At 38.1% G+C, this 22,398-nt stretch overlaps 1 protein-coding gene across 1 annotated transcript in view; it reads right to left on the bottom strand.

Annotated features, from left to right (window-relative positions):
• tbc1d10ab (TBC1 domain family, member 10Ab) overlaps nucleotides 1-22,398 on the bottom strand; it is a 66,285-nt gene that overhangs the window by 18,311 nt on the left and 25,576 nt on the right. Inside the window, exons 3-6 of the mRNA XM_043715666.1 lie at nucleotides 10,010-10,117; nucleotides 8,148-8,254; nucleotides 6,844-6,958; nucleotides 13-78 (exon numbers count right to left, since the gene is read on the bottom strand). Of these exons, the coding sequence (XP_043571601.1) occupies nucleotides 13-78; nucleotides 6,844-6,958; nucleotides 8,148-8,254; nucleotides 10,010-10,117 (396 nt within the window). The remainder of the gene's footprint in view (nucleotides 1-12; nucleotides 79-6,843; nucleotides 6,959-8,147; nucleotides 8,255-10,009; nucleotides 10,118-22,398) is intronic.

The following is a 22,398-nucleotide window of genomic DNA, read 5'->3' as shown; positions in this document are numbered from 1 at the left end:
TTTAAAACTCACCAATCCAGCACTGTAATATCCTGGAAGATATTTTTCACAAATCTGAACAAGGCACCAAAAAGCTTGCTGTGAAACAAACAAAAAACATTAGAAGTGTTCATGACAAAGAAGATCAGCAGTCTTACAGAAAAAGACACTGAACAATGCTGGTTACTTCTGTCATCTAGCAAATTAAGGTTTTTTTTGTCAGCTTGTGAAATACTCTCCTGGACTGTAATTTACCAGGTCAGACTTTTGGATTCAGGCAAAAAGATGCTTAAAAACTTGCAAATTTGAACCAAGACATAAAATGACAATGTTATAATAAGTTAATAAAAAGGTGATAAGTAAGTTATTCTATGGCTGCTTTTCAGAATTTAGGATTAGGTCATTTACACTAAGTTGGTTTAATCAACCAAAACAAATCATGGCTGATTGATGATCTCTCTCTATATAACCACCACTGCCCTTTATTGAATAATACCACTAATTAATGAACAAAAACATCAGTTTTAAAATTAGCCATTCACCAAGCCTCGTAAGCTATGAGTAGAAGACCATAAAACAAGAAGAGCAGTCATTTAGTCAGAATCTGTTCCACCATTCAATGAGATCATGGGCGATCTGATAACCCTCAAGTTCACTTTCCTGCCTTATCCACATAATCCTGGATTCTCCCACTGATTAAAAATCAGTCTCCATCTTGAATAAATGTAATAACCCAGCCTCTGCAGCTCTGTGATAAATATTTTCACAGACTCGCTACCCTAAAAAAAATTCTTAGCCTCAGATTTGGGAGGGAGAGGTGGAATTTGCTCATTTATGCCCTCTCATTCTGGATGCTATTCACAAGGAGAAACAACCTCTCCACATATACCTAATCAAACATCCCAAGAATCTGGTATCTCAATAAAGTCACCTCTTATTCTTCTCAATTCCGATAAGTACAGGTCCAATCCACTCAACCCCTTAAGAATACGCCACCATACCCCAGGTCAACCAAGCAAATGTTCTTCTGACTGCATCCAATGGCAGTATATCTTTCATTAAATAAAGAGATAGTTATTGAAATTATTTCATCTCCCACTTTTGCCCCTAGATTATTTACTAGTTTTAGATTACCATTAATTTCTTCTACTGTGAACTTGATGCAACATATTTAAATCCTTAGCAATTCCATGGTTTCCCCATTATTATTTCCTCACACTCACTCTTTAAAGGGGCCCATGTTTACTTTGTCCTCTTTCTCTTTATATAAGAAAGGAAGCTTTTGCAGTCTATTTTGATATTATTTACTCTCTATTTACTCTCAATTTACCCTCGATTTATTTTGTCCCTTTTGCTTGGTCATCTTGGATTTCAAAACTTTCCCAATCCTCTGGCTTAGCACTAATATTTGCCACATTTTATTTCTTTCAATTTTATACTATCCATAACTTGTTATATTAGCCATAGTCTATTTATTCTCTTTCTAGAATTTATTTACTGTAACTCATGAACTTTCTAAATAAAATGTACTTTAGCATTTTTTTCTGCTAAACTCCTTTCTTTGTTTACTCCAGCCAACTCTGCTCTCATTCCTTTATAATTACTCTCAGTTAAGTTTAGCAATCATTTAAGACCCAAGTGTCTCTCACTCAAACTGAATGCTAAATTCTTCCATGCTTTAGTCACTGCTTTCTAGGGAATCTTTTACTCAGATCATTTGTTAGAGCTGCTTCTTTACACATTAGCATATCCAAAATTTGCCCGATGCCTGGTTGGATCCACAGTACAAAGCTTTTCCAAACACTATGAACTCATCCATATGGCTACCTTGCCAAATTGATTTTCCCCATTCTACACAAAGATAAAGGTCACCCATGATTAACGTACTGCCTTTTTTCATGCACTGATTTATTCTGTCCGACAGTATTGCTGCTGTTAATGGGTCTACACAGTAGTTTTTCTCCATTTGTTTATTTCTTACTTTCACCAAGAATATCAAATTCCTATCCTCTAATGCCAAGATGACAGGAAGAGTGAGATCTTAAATTGTTTTGCTTAAAATTGTACTCACTTGCTTGATTTAACTTAAAAATAGTCCCTTTATTGCACTGACAACATGGATGGCATGTGATCACATGATGTCAATCAACCAAACTGTCTGTAAAAATTCTGGCCATGCATTATCAGAAGATGAAAGATTACAACGCCCTCCTGGAATGTAACACTTTTCTTTGTATGAACATTGCAGCCAGGCCGATACAAAAGGATAGAAGAAAGGATGTTTCCCTCTGCCGTTCTAAACCCAAAATCCAATGAACTCATTATTTGTTTGACTTGGTGCTAATAAAGAGGTTATGATGCAAAAGTGAAAAGTTGAGTTGTTACTGGAAATACTCATTGTACAAATTGGATAGGTAACAAAACAAAATTTGGACTATCCCACTTAGCCAGGCAACAGAGAGCCATTGGAAGAAAATAGCGTAGTCAACCATTCGGTTTCTGGAGAGAGATCAAGAAGAATGCAGGGAATTATATGTCATACTCAGAGACTCTCACGATGCCATTCATGACCCAATCACACTCATTTTAGTTCAGTGGCATGGGCAGAAACTGGGCAACAGAAATTCACACAAATAACAATAATGTGAATGCTATTGATGATAAAAACTATAGCAGCCACAAATGAGAATTGGGTTGACATGCTACACAACTGTCCAAATAGATAGAAAAACAGGTGTAGATAAAGCTCTAAATTTGCACATGTTTCATGGTTTAGAATGCAAAGGAATGAATAATTCTGACAGAAGTCTGTTAAACTAGAAGTCATTTCTATTTTGTATGTAATTCTTTGAAGAACAATCAAAAATACAATGTACAAGATGCAAATAAAGATGTTGGAAACTTGTTAAATGTGGACACTTTGAAATTGTCTCAGAGTTTATTAAAATCGTAAATTTCTTTTAATAAATTACTTGATCAGGAATTATTGTTCCCTTGGGTCGTCATATTTGACAAATCATGGTAAAGGGACCTGAAGATAAATGATGAAGTTACTTTCCGATTTACATTACAGCTACGTCACAGTGTCTTTGTTAGAGCGATTATAAGCATTGCAAAACCAACAAACTGACTCATGGCCTTAAAGGTTAATTGTTTTTCTTAATTCATATGGAGTAGCTTGAAATTTAGTAATAATGTTGAACATCTTAATAAGACAACCTCTGCTTTTTCAACCCTGTTGAAGAAAACCTTACTTTGAAGTTTTTATTCATATCTGTGAATCCTTGCAACTCTTGCAATATCCGATTAAATCTACATTGCATTTTTTTCTATTGTTTTTAAGTACCTTTTGAAACAGCAGCCAATATATAGGACATCATATGAAGCATAACAGAGATGTTATAGAAGATATGTATTTCCTTTTTGCTTTTGTATTCTATGCTCCATATTTGTGCTGCCATTGATGGCATCTGTAAATGGAGAGCAAGCTTTCAATGTTCATATGCTCCAATTACTCTCTTATATCTTTTATTATTGCTCATTTTCCTCACATCAGGTATGACTCATGTTGCAGCCGCATCTGGAGTATTGTGTGCAGTTTTGGTCGCCATACTATAGAGGGGTAGATTCTTTACTCAGCGAGTCGCGAGTTCATGGAATGCCCTGCCACTGAGCAGTGGTGGACTCTCCCTCTTTATGGGCATTGGGTAGGCATATGGAGGATAGTGGGCTAGTGTAGGTTAGGTGGGCTTGGATCGGCACAACATCGAGGGCCAAAGGACCTGTACTGCGCTGTATTTTTCTATGTTCTATAACTCCGCAGTTATCTATCCAAAACACAATAGGTTTTGGCCAGGATACCAAAATCCACCTCATTAGAGTGTGGCCAAACCCAAAGACCCATCACATGACAAACTAACTTGTTTGAAATCACCTTCAATTCTTCAGTGTTCGACTTGCTCTTCAGGTGTTAATAAAATTGACAAGGTAAGCAATTTCATGCTTAAGCTAAATACTGACCTCCAATTTCAAAGACCCTTTTGTTCCTGAAAAAACTAAATCTGCCACAAAATTAAGGAATTCAAAGCTGACAACTACCACACCACCAACAAGTTGACTGCATCCAAGTTCCTACAAATGTGACTTCTAGGAACAGCCAACTGAAAGAACCTCAACTGGCCATTGATAGACTAGACACTAACATACATGAACTAATTCTAATATTTTTGATTTTAATTTGTAACTTAGGGTGGCACGGCAGGTCAGTGGTTAGCAGTTTTGCCTCACAGTGCCAGGGACCAGCGTTTGATTCTACCTTTGAGCAACTGTGTGGAGCTCGCACATTCTCCCTGTCTCTCTGTGGGTTTCCTGCAGGTGGTCCCTGTTTCCACCCACAATCCAAAGATGTGTAGGCTCAGTGGATTAGCCACAGTAAATGCAGGGTTACAGGGATAAGGTAAGGGAATGGGTCTGGGTGGGATACTCTTTGGAGGTATGGTTGGATTTGATGGGCCGAATGGCCTGCTTTCACATTAAGGATTCTATTATTCTGTCCTTTGCTTTCCTGGATGCATGTGCCTGAATGCAGTTTGCAAATCACTCACCAGGGTTTTGAATGCAGTAAAAAAACATTTACTTGGTTTTAACCCTAATGAATATATCATAGGTAATTTAAGTTAGACCTCACAACAGGGTTTGCGGAAACACATCACATTTTTTTCTAAAAGTAAATGAAATTTTAAAAAGATATCTGTGTTATACAAAAAGGACAGTAAATATTATTCAATTTATCTCTCTCTCGTTTGTGATGTGTGTTTCCAGAAAGGCCTGTCTGCTAGACAATTCAGACTATCCATGAGCAGAAATAATTCTCATCCATTTACCCCACCAGTTCCATTATATATCACAAAAACATATTCTTCATACAAACCTTATTTATGTAATCCTTCCTCACATATTAATCTATTCAGAAATGTTAACAATGTATGTCACACACATTGTCTAGCTAATATAACATTCTGAAGATGTCTAGAACTAAACACAGTATTCCACATATAGTCTAACCACTGTTTATAAACACAGTTGTCCTAATGTCTTTTAAAATTGAACTTTCTCATATCACCCTACAAAAGAGACACACATTAGCGATAGTTGTCACTATAATTGACAAAGGGGTTGCTTTTAAAAACAGAGAGGTAATGTTACAGCTGTACAAGGTTCTGGTGAGGCCACACTGGAGTACTGTGTGCAGATTTGGTCTCCTTACTTAAGGATGTAATGGCACGGGAGGGGGTGCAGCGAAGGTTCACTAAGTTGATTCTGGAGTTGAGGGGGGTGGCTTATGAGGAGAGGCTGAGTAGATTTGGATTATATTCATTGGAATTCAGAAGAATGAGGTGGGGGGTCTTATAGAAACAATTATGAAGGGAAAGGATATAATAGAAATAGATAAGATGTTTCCACTGGTGGGTGAGACGAGGACACGAGGGAACGGCCTCAAGATTAGAGGAAGCAGGTTTAGAACTGAACTGAGAAGGAACTTCTTCACCCAGAGGGTTGCTAATCTATGTACTTCCTTGCCCAGGGAAGTAGTTGATGAAACTTCAGTAATCGCTTTTAAAGCTAAGGTAGATACTTGTTTGAAAAATAAAGGAATTAAGGGATATAGTGAAAATGCGGTTAAGTGGAGCTGAGTCCACAAAAGACGGCCACGATCGTATTGAGTGGTGAAACAAGTTCAAAGGACCAAATGGTCTATTCCTGTTCCTTGTTCTTCTGCCCTTAAGATGCATGCCAAGCAATAATGCATATGGACAAAGAGGGGCATCGCAAGTAGAGTAGAAAGCTCAACTGCAGGAGAAAGTGAGGACTGCAGATGCTGGAGATCAGAGCTGAAAAATGTGTTGCTGGAAAAGCGCAGCCGGTCAGGCAGTATCCAAGGAGCAGGAGAATTGACGCCTTCATTCCTGAAGAAGGGCTTATGCACTTTTCCAGCAACACATTTTTCAGCTCAACTGCAGGTCCAAGTTACTTTTTTGCATGAAGCCAAGCCACCAGGGTAGACAAAAAACATTTATGAAAAATAAAGAAAATTTTATACAAAGTTTCAACCATGTTATGAAAATACTACTTTTGAAGATTTAACAGAACCATGAGAATTTTGACCCTAAAGTAGTCAAATCAAGATAGGTAAAAATGGCTCATGAAGTAATAGTCCAAAAATATCTTAACATTAATTGCTCCAGTATGACTGTTGTTGGATAAATCTTACAGGTGAATTAAGTTTAATTTGCTTTGATATAAAATAGTGGTTTTTAACTAGTTAATTTAACTCATTTATTAACTCATACATGAAATTAATAAACTGCAATTTACGAAATGGAGTGTTACATGTGAGCAAGCCTAATGAAATGTAACCTAAATTTACAATAGACAGTACGTAATACCAGCACTAAATACAGCTTCATATCCAAAGAAGTTAGTGGCGGTTTAACAGGAAGCTGCCATCTGTCTAATTTTATAGAAGAATGAACTGCTAACTTGAGGAAATAAAGGGAACCCAGGATCTTTTTCTTTTAAAAAAACCTTCATCCTCAATTTTTAAAAATTTACTTCTCTTCCCAAAGGCATACTATGACACCAGTCAACTAGATCACACATTTAGAATTTGATGCTTCTGTGCAAACAACTCAACTTCTGATTTTCCCTTCCTCCCTTGTGAGGAAGTGGTTTACAACATATTTCACATGTTATTACAGACCTTCCCTATTTGCATGCATTTTTAAATACTTAGAACATAATTTTCTCTGAACAGATTTTCCAAATTGGTTTTTAACAATGGGAGAAAATATGCAACTTAGTTACCTCAGCAGGCATGTGCATCAAAAGGACAGCAGCGATGGGAGCCTGTGCCTGACAGTACCCCTCCTCTGGCCTGTAAATTGTGTATGCTTTTAAAACTCTATAGAGGTCTTGTTGCCTAAGATAAACCAAAAAAACCTAATTTTGAGACGACAAAAACAAACTAGGCAAAAACATTACTTTGACATTCAGATCTAGTTTTGGTTACGAGTATGGCATTCTCCTCTTCTTCAGTATAAAGTTCCATAGATTCAATGTTCATGTTTTCAGGAGAAAAAAGTCAACATTAAAAAGTGAGTGCCTCTCAACTTTTCAAGCTGCATTTAACTTGGCAGATATCGATTTATGACGGAAATGTGTTGCTGGAGAAGCGCAGCAGGTCAGGCAGCATCTAGGGAACAGGAGAATCGACGTTTCGGGCCCGAAACGTCGATTCTCCTGTTCCCTAGATGCTGCCTGACCTGCTGTGCTTCTCCAGCAACACATTTCCGTCTCTGATCTCCAGCATCTGCAGACCTCATTTTCTCTTCAAAGATATCGATTTATAAACATTACCTGAATTCATAAAAATTCCCAAATTACAGTTTCCACTAAAATTAAGCATTACAATCATAATCTACAATTTTAAATAAAGTTGAATAAAATCATTCAGACAAATGAACTTTAAACTAAAAAAAACAGAAATTCTACCTGATTTTAATGAGCAAGAAATACCAATAAATGCCTCAAATTTTGGTGAAACAACTAGTTTGAGGAGTTACTGAACTTTGAAATATGTATGCAAGGTGTATTAATGGGATATCAAGATGCTGAAAGACAGTATACAAATAGAAGAATTTTTCCTCTTTCTTGGTCCTGCAGTGAAGTATGCTGGGATTTTCCAGTCAAATTTCAGAATGTGGTTTGAATCCACAAATTGAAGAAAAAATAAGTTGATTCAGAAGCATTAAAAGAAACACAATGTCAAGGATAATTACAAAAGCATTCAGAAATGTAATTAAATAGGTGCAAGCACAATAATCCTTAAGGAATAAGGCACAAAAACACCAGAAATAGTCCCTTCTTCTTTATTGGAATCCCTTTTCAAGAATTAACCTTTCTACTTGTTGCAGCTTGATAAAGAATTGCCTCCCTTCACTCCAGCGAATTGTTTTACATGAACTATCATTCCTGATGATTGGATTTAGAGTATCATATAGGAAACAGTTAACTAAGTTGTTCTAAAACTTTCTGCCCTAAGGCCAGAACCAAAAGAGCACAGATCTTTGAAGGTGGACAAAGATTAAATACATGAAGTATGAGTTTACCCATGGCCTCCTCTTGCAATAAACATCTCATGAAAAGGAAACTGACGATGCAGATCTCTTTCTATTACATCAAGCCACGTTGGATCTCCAGGTGACCGATCCATTTCCTATGGAAAGCAACCATTATAGCCAAATTTTAATATTTGTTTTGATACAGAAAAGCGTTGTCAGGTTCTCTCAATTGCAATCACTATTTAATATCATATTTTACAGACAAATTATTTAGAATTGTAGAAACTGCTTTTAAACAGACTACTTAAAAGAGCAATGCAAGATCTAGGCTATTTTACTGTTCTTTTGCTCCAAATGGGATAAGACAATACAAGAGGTGATGCAGTGCCTTTAACATAAAGGACGATCCCACAGCAAATCCCAGGAGCATTATAAAACAAAGTATGATGACCAAATGCTTTGTCAAAGCAGCTGATTTTAAGGAGTGCATTAAAGGAAGAAAGAGAGCTAATGAGGTGTAAGAAGAGAATGCTACAGTTTTGGGCAATGGAAGGCACAACCACCAATGATCAAGGAATTAAAATCAGGAATGCTCAATAGGCTAGAATTAGAAAAGTACGAATATTTCAGAGGGTTGAGAGACTAAAGAAGATTACAAAGACATTGGAAGGATTTGAAAACAATAATTCTAAAGACAAATTGTCAAATTAGTGGAATGAAATAAGGGTATGGATTAAAGTTTCAACGGATTAGCCAAGGCAACGAGGGGACATAGGCATGTTAAGCAAGTAATAATAAGGAACAAAAGTAGAAACTGCTGGAAAAGCTCAGCAGATCTGGCAGCATCTGTTGAGAGAAATCAGAGTTAATGTTTTGGGTCCAGGGATCCTTCCTCAGGACTGAAGGGTCACTGGACCTGAAACGTTAACTCTGAGGTTTTACAGCAATTCCTATTTTTGTTTCAGATTTCCAGCATCCAGTTATTCCTGTTTTTAAATAATAGGGAGTATGGTTTGATAATGGGATCAGAAGCTCAGCTCAGCCTAGAGTAAACTTGGCTGCCAAAGGTGAAACAGTCAGGTTTACCCTGGCTTTACAACTACCCTGTTGTGCCTTTTGATACGTGCCTGTTACACAAACGGGTACCAGCCAATGAGTCTCCAATGACTCATCACACCTTGAAGGGCCTGTGCCCGAAACGTCGAATCTCCTGTTCCCTGGATGCTGCCTGACCTGCTGTGCTGTTCCAGCAATAAAGTTTCAACTCATCACACCTTCTATAATTCTTGTTATTCTGTGGCCTACCATGTGACAATGTTGTTCAAGTGGGATACAAAGTTTATCACCCAAAACATACCCTACAGACTTGAGGTCACTGCTAATAAGTTTCCATCAGACATGCAAAACCTGGAGTATTTTAACCTGGAGCAGTTATAACCCTATTTACTACATCTTGGTTGTTGATAAATTTAAATCTTGTTAAATTTAAATCTTGACCATGTTTATTGTAGCAGGATCCACCATATTCTGTCCTCCCAGCACCAAAGTATAGCAGCTCCTTAATCCTGTATAGCTCAGTATTCCTTTGTTGACAAATGACGTAGCCAATAAATTGGTTTAAGGAAGGAAAAAAAAGAGCTCCCATTCAGAAGTGACTGACTCCTAGGAGGATATACACGTCAACTGCTTCATCGGTAGGCAGTTTACAAGCAGTCACAGCTAGTCAGTCAGGCTCGGTGGGAGGATGAGGCACCTTTGAAGGCTTACTCAAGCAAAAGACTTCAAGTACATCAAGGGGAAAGCATTGGAGAGAAAGTACTGCAAACGTATCCGTGGTGTAATCCATTAAAACTTCCTAATGTTAATATTTTAGTAAGAGCCATAGTATATGCGCTTTGGTTTATACTCACATCAAACTTCCCATGGTTCTGTTCCATTTTTACTTTACTTCCTGACAAATACTGCCAAGCTCGGCCTCTGAGTGAGGGTGGAATTCCTTTCTGACATCGGAGTTTTACCTAAGTGAGAGGATCAAGAAATGCTAACACAACTTAAATTTTCTTCAACAGTCTTAAACATTTTTAAAAATGTCACCTCAATATTTTAATTCAGATTAACTCCACAATGACATAAGGACAACTTTGACTACTGCCTTTATGATTTTAATTTCAATAGCTTATGGCTTTAAATTTAGTTTCAAGTTAACTTTCTAATAATTTGATTTGAAGTCTGGTGGCCCTACTAGCTTAAGCTGCACAAGTAAATTTTTTTTTGTACAACTCATCCACTGTCATTTGAAATTCTTTTCAATTACCTATTTAGAATGGCAGGTTAGAGTCAGTGAGGAGACAGAGGTATTGGTGCTGTTGTTGCCTTCCAGTTCTTGAATCATCATGATGAGTCATTGACAAGTAACATGACATGAATAGAAATGATTAAAGTTATTTATTTATCATCTGGCAATTGAAATAATTGAATCCCATTTTTACCAGAATTACATCTTCCACATTATAATGCATGAATCATGCCCTCCAAACAACTACATTGCATAGGCACATAGTGACAAGGGTAATTAGTTTGAGTTTCGGTTGGAATCTCTCAGTTCATTTTGACTCTTTTAATGACTCCTGCATAGAAGTGCCTCATTTCTTCTAGTAGAATTCAGCAACAATAAGGAAAGGAGCAGAGACTGAGTGTAACTTAACCTGCAGCATTTCCACAGATATTATCCTGCCACAGTATACCTTACCCATCCAACAACCCCAGTTTAGGAAAATTCTCTTGTTGACAGGTTTAAAACAGTATTCTCTCCTCTCTTCCTATAACTTCCTTCACCACTTCAGCAGACTCTTGCAGCCTCCTACTATCCTTCCCAACCCATTAAGCAGCACTCTCTCCCAATCAGAGAACAAAACCCATTCCCACCTTGTCTGACGGCAGCTCCAAACTCCCCATTCTGCCCTCAGCAAAATGTGACAATGGTTATCAACCAGATCAAACCCCCACTCAAAAATTTTAAGACAACCCTAACTTTGGCTTATTTTAAAAGCAAGTGCCACTTGGTGCATTTAGATTCAATTGGTAAAACTACTAGCCTTGAAGCAAAACACATTATTCATACACTATAGTTAAAAGACAACAAAAAAAAAAGAAATTGGAATAACTTAACTCTACTGGAAAACTTCACAGAATAATAAGTTATTTAACTAAACAGTAACTGTTCCAATATAGTAACATCTAGTAACTAGCAAAGGTCCACTGAAACATAATTTGAGGATGCAACTAAGGAATAGACACACTCAGCTGTTTATCACCATATTTAAGAATATTGAGTCTGATGAAGCCTACAGTCATAATGATCAGAAAAACCATCCATCTGATCTTGGAAGCTAACAGACTCAGGCCTGGTTAGTACTTTGACGGGAGACCAAAAAGGCCCTTGTGGTGTAATAGGAGTGTCCCTACCTCTGATTCAGGGGACCCAGGTTCAGGTCCACTTGCTCTGAAGGTGCACAATAACAGTCAATTATACAACAGACCCTTCGGTCCAACTCATCCATGCTGACCAAGCATCGTCAATCTGACCTAGTCCTATTTGCCAGAATTTGGCTCCTATCCCTCTCAACCCTTCCTATTCTTATACCCACCAAGATGCCTTTTAAAATTTGTAATTATACCCACCTCCACCACTTCCTCTGGTAGGTCGTTTCATATGCACAACGTCTCCTGTACGAAAAAGTTACCCCTCAGGTCCTTTTTGCGTCTCTCCCCTCTCACCTTAAACCTTTAGCCTCTAGTTTTGGATTTCCCCACCCTAGAACACCTTGGCCCTCTGCATGCCTCTCATGATTTTATGAACCTCTATGATGTCATCCCTCAGCCTTCAACACTCCAGCCTATTCAGCCTCTTCATATAGCTCAAACCCTCCAGTCCCAGCAACATCCTCGCAAATGTTTTCTGCACCTTCCTATAAAAGGGCGACCAGAACTGTATGCGGTGTTCTCAAAGTGACCTCACCAATGTCTTGTAGAGACGCAACAAGATGACCCAACTCCTATACTCAATGCATTAACCAATAAAGACAAGCGTACCAAATGTCTTAGTCACTACCCTGTTCAGCTGTGACTCCACCATCAAGGACTTATGCACCTGGACCTCCAGGTCTCTTTGCTCAGCAACACTCCAAGACTCTACTATTAAGTGTACAAGTCCTTCCTTGATTTGCCTTGTCAAAATGAGACACCTCAGATCTATCTAAATTAAAATTTATCTGCCACTCTTAAGTCCACTGGCCCATCTGATCAAAGTCCCACTTTACTAAAGGTAGCCTTCTTCACTATCCACTACATAACCTATTTTGGTGTCATCAGAAAACTTACTAACCATGCCTCATATCTGAGCAGGTTGTATACAAAATATTTAAAGACTGATGAAGCAACATTTTGTAAATTGATAATTATCTTTGTAAAATTGTGAATATAAAAAAATGTCAAAATGATCAAAGCCTCCATTTCATATACTCCAAGTAGAAGCAGATAGCCCAAATAAATGATACAGTGCCCAGGACTTTAATTCAAAGCATTATGACAAGCACCTGAAAGTGGTGTTTTAAAAACCCAAGAGAAATATCAGTGGTTACTGTTTCAACTATAATTTTAATGATGCACAAGCTTATGATTATGTTCAGAAAATTTCCTGGTTTCTCTTTGTTGAAACTTTATTGCTGGAACAGCACAGCAGGTCAGGCAGCATCCAGGGAACAGGAGATTCGACGTTTCGGGCACAGGCCCTTCTTCAGGTTCCTGAAGAAGGGCCTGTGCCCGAAACGTCGAATCTCCTGTTCCCTGGATGCTGCCTGACCTGCTGTGCTGTTCCAGCAATAAAGTTTCAACTTTGATCTCCAGCATCTGCAGACCTCACTTTCTCCTCTGGTTTCTCTTTGCCCCCTTAAAGCATTCCACAAATATGAAAAAGTGATCATATAGTCAATGGTGTGTTCGACTTCTAATACTGTACAGGTATGTCATATTCAAACATTTTCTGACAGAAGTAAATGCAGCAGAGTTGGATTTTGCATTTTTTTCAAGCTGAAATGAATGCAATTAACTCTCCCCTCATTCCTCAACACATACTGCATTAGGCCAAATTAAGATACTTCGTCCTGTTTCTACCCCCCTCCCCACACCAGTCAAAGCAAACACTCAGACACAGTGTAGTTTTACCTCCTTCATCTTTATTCTGGGCCCTGGATGGAGAGAGAACAATCACCCATGTGCACAGAGACACGAGTTCACTGCCTTCTCTGGAACAGCAGTTTCTCAATGAACTATACAGTCATTTTACAGGGAGGAGCATCCAGATAAAGCAACATACATATTAATTGGGTAACCATTACAATCAGCGAGCATCAACAGTAAAGATTAAGCCATCTTCTGTTACACAATGAATAACCCGACTTCACAATGAATGCTTTTCACCTTGTTAACCCATTATTTTTGCCTGGAGCACCTCATTGTTAACTAATGTGATCTGAGTCATGCTCAGCTGAACCCCTTGTTTCATAAAACTCAGAACTTAACTCTTACCCTGCCTGCTTATACCCTATACACATTCTTAATACCAAGTGGAATATAATTAAGGCATCAAAAAAAAGTACAGCACTTAAACCAACAAGAAAGCAACATCGATAAAACATGACCATCTTTAATCTACAAAACATCTATCAAGCCACCTACCAAACCAGAATCTCTCCCTATGGTTAACTGCAGATAGAACAGAATCATAGAATTTTACGGCACAGAAAATGGCCATTCAATTAACCATGCCTATGCAAGACTTTTAAATTACAGCCCCTACTACAGGTTCTGCTGTAGTAACTCCACAAGCCCTCTTCAAGTACATATTCAATTGAGTTTTGAAAGGTCTGATGGAGTCTACCCAATCACCCTTCCAGATCTTGAAAATTACATCAAATATCTCATTTCTCCTCTAGGTCCATTACTAATTATCCTTATTATTTTTACAAGCTCTTGCTACTGATCAACCTTTCAGAACGAATAGTCCCATCAAAACTCAATTTTGACTACTTAGTTTCCTTCAAAATGGTCTCTGCTTTAAGAACAATCCCAGCTTCTCCGGTCTCTCTGCATAATTTAAGTTTCTCATTCCATGAACCTGGTGAGATTGTAGCATCTCCAAACCAATGACATCCTTCATAAAGTGGGTTACCCAGAACTGGACATAATATTTCAATGAAAACTAACCAATGATTAGCATGACTCCTATATCTATTCAATGCATTTATTTACAAAAGCAAATATACTATACACTATCCTAACTACTTTAATGAACTTTTCCTTCATCTGCCAAAGATTCATGAGTGCATACTGTGATGGAAGCTGTCGGATTTAGATTAGATTAGATTACTTACAGTGTGGAAACAGGCTCTTTGGCCCAACAAGTCCACACCGACCCGCCGAAGCACAACCCACCCAGACCCATTCCCATACATTTACCCCTTCACCTAACACTGCAGGCAATTTAGCATGGCCAATTCACCTTTGGATTGTGGGAGGAAACCGGAGTACCCGGAGGAAACCTACGCAGACACGGGCAGAATGTGCAAACTCCACACAGAGAGTCGCCTGAGGCGGGAATTGAACCCGGGTCTCTGGCACTGCGAGGCAGCAGTGCTAACCACTGTGCTACCATGCTGCCCACTATATAAATAACCTTTAATGTTTGTTGCTACAAACTTGGACTGCTGGGATTGAATTAGCTACTGGTGATTTAGATGGGCACCTGAAGTAACTTTAGTTATTTCTGCAATCATGGTGATTTCACCTAAAAGTACCGCATATACTCATGTAAAGGTTGACCCCTCATTTTGGGCCAAAAAAATTTGTATTTCCCATATATCTGGTGTAAAAGTTGACCCTACTATATCACATTGTGGGCGGCACGGTGGCACAGTGGTTAGCACTGCTGCCTCACAGCGCCAGAGACCCGGGTTCATTTCCCGCCTCAGGCGACTGACTGTGTGGAGTTTGCACGTTCTCCCCGTGTCTGCGTGGGTTTCCTCCGGGTGCTCCGGTTTCCTCCTACAGTCTAAAGATGTGCAGGTCAGGTGAATTGGACATGCTAAATTGCCCGTAGTGTTAAGTAAGGGGTAAATGTAGGGGTATGGGTGGGTTGCGCTTCGGCGGGTCGGTGTGGACTTGTTGGGCCGAAGGGCCTGTTTCCTCACTGTAATGTAATCTAAAAAATTATAAATCTCTTACAAAGGAAACTGCACGTTCCCATTAACCCATTTAAACAAAATCACATTCATTCATACTGGTAACCTACTCATCACTCTTTGTTTACTATATTGCGACTCTATTATTCATTCATACTCTACTTAGCCCACTTGGTTTACTACAGCACGTTTTGATTTTATTCATTCATTTAGACTGGCACTTATCACACTTTGTTCATTATACATCCAAAAGTTAATATCGTTAAAAAGTTAATCATTTTAATTGTGCCATTATCTGAATAAAAATAAAATGCATTAGCTACATGTATCTTTACTTCTTGGACAAATTTGATAATGATGCTGAGGTTCATTACATATAAGAGTAAATGGGAGGAAAATGGAAGAATTTGACAGGAAAGTTCAAGATGCTTACACATTCAGAATTTAATAAATGTTTCATTTTCAGTGTGCCATTACTAGGCCATGGCGATGTTGAACAGTATGATTTTGTAGAATTTCAATTAATCTTTGACAGGTTAAATTTTCGTACCGGTCTGTATAAATACAATTTCCTACCAGTAATTCATTCTTGTTTCTATTGCTTTTATACATGAATTATGGTAAAAGTAATTACTTGTTTTTCTTCTTTCATCAGGATTAACTGAGCAATCAAATCAACTTCTGCTGAAAATACAGTATTTCAAACTGCAGCATGAATTTAACCCCCTCAAAACTAGTGCTTGTGTAATAGTCAGCCCTATAAACTGAAGCTTTAAAAATAGTCTAAAAAATCCAACTTTTACATCAGTATATGTTAGTTCTGCAGCCTGGCTGCAGAGTGAATGGATTTGTGCAGTAGTGGACTTGTACTTTAGATTGTTTGCAACCTAGTATGGTAATAATGGGGCCTCAAAAAGTATGTTTCAGATTTATGGAATTTTTTCTAAGCTTGATGTAGGCACTTTTGGGCGAGTAAGAGAAACTTCTCGTTTCACTTTTAGCTTAGGGTAGTGCTTCAGTCCTATGAAGACCTAGGAACATGATGGCTCTGTGCAGCAGTGCTCCTGAGAAGGTGATAGTGAGTTATATCATTGGGGTTAAGAGCTAATACTGGTTCCAGATCAAATTAAAAACTGAAGCTACACTGTATTTCATTCAAATACAGTGTAGCTCAGGTGGAAGAATTCTTCAGGAAGAGCATACCATAATTCCAACTTAAAAACTGAAGTCCTAAATAACTTGAATCTTCTGAGGTGTTAGATACAGGAATTCTGGTGTGAGCATTATACAAGTGACATTATGGGTACAAAACCAGGGTGTTTTGGCAAAAATAAAAGCTGTTTTATTTCTTTTCACTTTTTAAAAGTGGGTGTTTTGGGATTAATGGGATTAAACCATGTTCAAAACATTGGAATTTTTATTATAAGTAAACAGTCGGAATTATTCTATTTTTCTTCATTCCTTTTGCAATAAACTTACATCTTGCTGTTAAAGAGAAATCTGCAGCATTGTGCACCTAAGGTTCAGCTAGCAACCACTTAATTAAAACCAAAACAAATGGTTATGATCTGTCAGGCCTGTTTGGAATCCAACTGGTCTGGTAATAAACAGCTGCTAGAATCATAATACCTCAGGTGGCTTAAAATAGTCCCATTTAAGACCATACTGCCTTTCCATGCGGCACAATGGCTTAATGGCTAGCACTGCTGCCTCAGTGCCAAGGACTCAGGATTGTTTCCAGTCTCGGCTGACCGTACGAGACTGCACATTTTCCTGTATGGTTTCCGTCAGGTACTTAGGTTTCCTCCCACAGTGCAAAGATGTGCAAGTTAGGTGAATTGGGCAATTTAGTGTGGCCACAGTGTCCAAGGATGTGTAGGCTAGGTGGATTAGCCATATTAAATGCAGGGTTACAGTGATAGAGTAGGGGGCTGAATCTGGGTGGGATTCTCTTTGGAGGGTAGATTCAATTGGCCCAATATCCTCTATCCACATTTTATTATTTTATTCTATGGCATACTTCCAAGTAAATCATTTCACACTTCTATGTAAAATGGCATATGATGTGGACCTGCCCACGTTTCCAGGCTGTCGATGTCAAGTAGTGTGCTACGATCTTATTCACTACATTGCCTTACACCAATCTTGATGTGGAATGTATTCCTCAATTATAAAAACTCTCAAGTAGTGGAGGAGTTACCAATAGTCCTTCGTGCATCATCGTTAGATAACCTTTGGATCATCCAACATTTAGTTTCTTGCTCTTGAAACGATCAGCACAAAAATTCTGAAGTGCTTCCAACAGAACTGTACTGCACAGCTTTGGCCTTTAGATACAAAGTTGGAAAGGTACTCCAGATCTGAGCTCACCAAGGCCTTGAGCAACAGCAGTAAAAACTTCCTTATTTTTATATTTCACTCATCTTGCAATAAACACCACCAAACATTCAACCTTCCTCACCAATCACATTTTTAATGTTGTTTGTTTTTGCCCATCCATAAATTATCCTTCAATGAGTGGCTTGCTAGGGATTGCAGAGGGCACTTAGGAATCAAGCCCTTTGCTCTGCATCAAGGTCACATGTAGGCCACACCAGCTGAGATTTCTTTTCTGAAACAGCATTAGTGAATCAAGTCTTTAAAGTGGCAGACCCATAGTCACCATTACGGAGATTTATTTTCAATTCCAGATTTTAATTGAATTTAAATTCCAACAACTGCCATGGAATTAAACCTATGACGCCCAGAGCGTCAGCCTAGAGTTCTGAATTAATAGTCTAGTAACATTACCACACACTATCGCCCCTCCTTTGTACCACTAAGTTCTGCAATTCTATCACCTCCCCATTTAATCATCATACTGGTTTTCAAGTCATCATTAAATCACACTGCACTCTTCCTCCCACAAAGCTCACAATATCTTATTTGAGCACCATACCTTTCCTTTCAAAATCCGCAAGTCTGATCACTTCTGCGACACAACCCCTAGCTTCTAGTTAAATGTTAAGAATTTATCAACAAATGTTGTCAACAATAACTTTTGGTAGTGAACAGCCAACATTTCCATTTAAAAAAAGTCACAAAATTTCAACCTGTTAAATCATTTCTAAATTAAGCAGCAAGTTCCCTTTAAAATATTTAAGCATGAAATCCAATCATAGTTTAAAGGCAGTTCTTTGTGTTTACCCATGAGAGAATAATTATTCAGGAAGGAAAACTATTTAGAAAGTATGTGCCAAATGTTTATTTGAAATATGCCATACCAGACTGCAAGTTTCACAAAAGCTCAAAAACAATTTACCCAGCGATTCCTATCTTTCCAAAGCAGCGAGTGGGAAACCAGTTCCAAGTCTGGATTAATTGAAGTGTGAAATTCCAACAATAAAAATGGAACCACCCATCTTGATAATTTGAAAACCATTGGTGTAACTTCAGAACATGAAACGATAACACCAACAGCAGTTAATCTGAAAAAAAGTGGGTGTGATAACTGTATTTGTCCTCAAATGACCCAATACCACAACATGAAATTTTGAATAACTTCAATCCAACCACATTTGAAACTGTTCAAAAGTAGCAAATCAAAATGGCAGACTCACATGGCTGTGATTATTGTACATTTTCCAATTTACACACTAATCAAAGACCTTATTCATGTTTGTGTTATCTCCAGACTTGACTATTCCAATGTACTCCAGGCTAAATTTCCCACATTGCACCCTCTAAAAGCATGAGCTCACCCTAATCTCTGGTGTCCAGGTCATAACTCTCAGCAAGCCCTGTTCACCTACCACCTTTGAACTCACAGAACTACAGTAGCTCCTAATCAAACAAAGTCTTAATTTTAAAATTCTCATTTTTATTTTAAATCCCATCATGGGCTTGCTCCTCCTAGGATTGTAATAATGTCCAAGCCTACAACTCTCCAGAATACCTACGTTAATCTAATCCTTGCTTCCACAGGATCTTGGATTTTAATAATTTAAATTAATGGTGGCTCTGTAAAGCCTCTCTATTGCATTTTCCGTAAAAACTACATCTTTGACCAAACGTTTAGTCAACTAGCATAATGCCTTCTTGTAGGTAGCATTGTCATTGTTTTATAATGTTTCTGTGAACCCCCTCCTTGATTTATTAATTTAAAAGGTGCAATATAAATTGCTATTACTGAACATGAAAAAGTAACCCTACTATTACTAAAGTCATTTCAAAATATGTACTTTACATTTATACAAGAACAATAAATTTGCATCAAATCATAACATTCAAGTCTATGGTCCAATACTGGAAAATGGGACCAGTGTAGACTTAGTTGTCAGTTTCGATGAGCCAAAGGACCTCGTTTGTACTGTATGACAACTAGCTTATGAAATTTAATTCTAATCTCGATAGGCATTTTGAACTGCAAGAGTGGTCAGCTACTGGTCATGCATTTCTAGGTGGGACGGAAAGAAAATGGAGACAGACAAATCTCAGTTTAAGCCCTATACCCAGATAAATCATTAAAAAATGGATCTGCATTCATGCCCTTGGAATTAGGCAGTTGATCTTAGCATATACACAAAACTGACTAAACTGTTTACATTCTGTGGTCATAAATTTTGGAAACTATCTAAACCATTTATAAGGACCAACTTTCCAGTTTTAATTTTTAAAAAATGAAGGTAGCTAATAGACGTGCTCACCTAGATTGTGCCTAGATAATGGTTTCCCAAACTTCTGTGACCCCATTTCAAGAACTGAAGAATCTCAACTGAAAGACAGTCAGGGAAGAGAAAACCTGCAAGCGAAGGTGATGGGCGTGGAGCTCACCATTGTTACTACAGAGCTTTCAATCCCAAAGTTCCAGTTTGCAGCCCCACTTGGGGTCCTGATTCCGCTTTGAGAAGCACTGATCTATAGACAGAGTTGGAACCATGGAAAAGAATTTGAATACAACCCAAAAGAAAATTGTAAACAGAGTACTTCCTGTTATGGACAAATAAGCAGAAAGTAGTTATTTTCAATGGCATTTAACTGGCTCCAACAAAGCACCATACAGGTTGCACCATCTCATTACACTATTTACAGCCAATTTTCAGAAAGGATTGCTCAATTTGAGATAGTTTGGCCATTTTTAAACTACACAGCCCTTCATTTCTTCAAACCTTATTTGGAGAAAAAAAAAGTCACAATTTTAAACTTCTTCCTTCCCTGATCAAAAAGAAAATCCTTTTAAGTGGAGGTACTTGCACCTTTGCAATTAATTCTCTAAACCTATAATCAATGGAAAGCTAAGAAAAAAGTAAAAGCTGCTAAATACTTCCCATTCTCAGGATCTATAGTTTCTTAAACAGCAAAGCCATCTGAACAATTAAAACTCAAAACAGTCAAGGCAATGAAATAATATAATTTGGAAGAGAAAGAAAGTATCCACAGGTATCAAAATGCCTTAAAATGGAAGGAAACAGCACATTATTCAAAGTCACTACCTAGGCTCCAGTGCTTTGGATTCTGCTGTCTAATGGAATGCAACAGAAAAGCAAACACATGCCAGCTCCACTGATCTACTCTTATCTGAACTTAGATTTCTAGACCTGCATTTTATCATTTTATTCTCTGAAGGTTTAGGAGCACAGTTTTATGTCATCTTGCCCTGGTTAGTTCATTTATTATTCACATGGGTCTGCAGTTAAATGGCAGTAACTTATCTCAACATAGAGTCAGTACTAAGTCTGACCTTGTTTACCCTCAACACACACTTGCATAATTCTGAAAGTTGTTGAAGCAGGTTATTTTTTGGTATTTTCACCATCACTAGCCTTAAGATACAAAAAAAAATTCCAGATGCTGGAAATAAGAAATAACAACAATAAATACTAGAAATAATGAGCAGGTGGGCAAACAGCTGTAGAGAAAATAAAACCAAAACAGTTCACTATTCAGATTAAGGCTGGACAGGCCACTCAAATGATATATTTATAATGAATTTGATAAAGTGGACAAGGACTAAAGTATATTGGGGAATGAAGCCAGCCTTAATTAAAGTGACTATGTTAATCAACGTGCTGCAGAATCCAAACAGGCTACAGCTGCTCACAGACAGTTTGCAAACAAATCTGGTAGCTACAGATCATACAATACACACCCGAATTTTGGTTTGAATGGGACCACGGAATGTCGTCCCCGGGACAAATCGGTAACACCAAGGTGTGCACCAGACACTGAAGTGCCTTGCAACTGTATCTGAGGAGGCTACATGCACCCAGCACCTCCAGTAATGGGCACTTAAGGACCACCCTGCAATGTGCCAACACCTGGTTGGATCAGATTGATTATTTTAAATGTCAGATCGGACTTTTAAATTGCAAGATTCTCGAAGGGTATTTCTGATTAAGAGTTAATTAAGGACTACTGGTTAGTATTAACAATCTTTACTCTAGTTCACCACCACCTTACAGGGTAAATAAGGATGGCAATTAATGAATCCAATTGATCAGTGACCGAACCTGATTTGATTCACTGGAAGATATTCAAGATCCTTCTAAAAGAGCACAAAAACTGGAGTAAAGAATCGCCGCAAAACCACACTCAATATAGTAACTCAAGAATAGCCACTTAAAGAGATGACACCTCAAACCATCAGAAAGCAACCACACAACATCATGTGGAGCCCAAACAAGGTCTAGTGTACACAGATGGTACACAGAGCTAAGTTGAAGCATTAGATAGATTTGTAGCATTTATCGTTAGTTCATAGTGTATTTGTTGTTCTAATATTGTGTCAAATAAACACTTATTTTTCCCTATTATTAAGAGTCGACTTAGTTCTTTTGGTAGATGCAAGAGTTTAAACACTGTGGCAGGCGCAACAAGATCTGTGTGCTCTTACCATAACTGGGAAAATGAAACAGGGTGGATGTATGTGGGTGGTGGTGGAGTGGTGGAGGGGGAGAAAGAGAGGAGAAGAGAGGTGGAGGAAGACTTGTGTGGATGTGGGTAGAAAAGGAAAGTTTAGAATTGACGCTTCATCCTAAGACATCCCTTATCTCATGTTCAAATGAACCGGGTTGGGGGTGGGG

Source organism: Chiloscyllium plagiosum, chromosome 25 (assembly GCF_004010195.1).
Source record: "Chiloscyllium plagiosum isolate BGI_BamShark_2017 chromosome 25, ASM401019v2, whole genome shotgun sequence".
Lineage (NCBI taxonomy): Eukaryota > Metazoa > Chordata > Chondrichthyes > Orectolobiformes > Hemiscylliidae > Chiloscyllium > Chiloscyllium plagiosum.
This window is presented reverse-complemented; position numbering and strand designations above follow the sequence as displayed.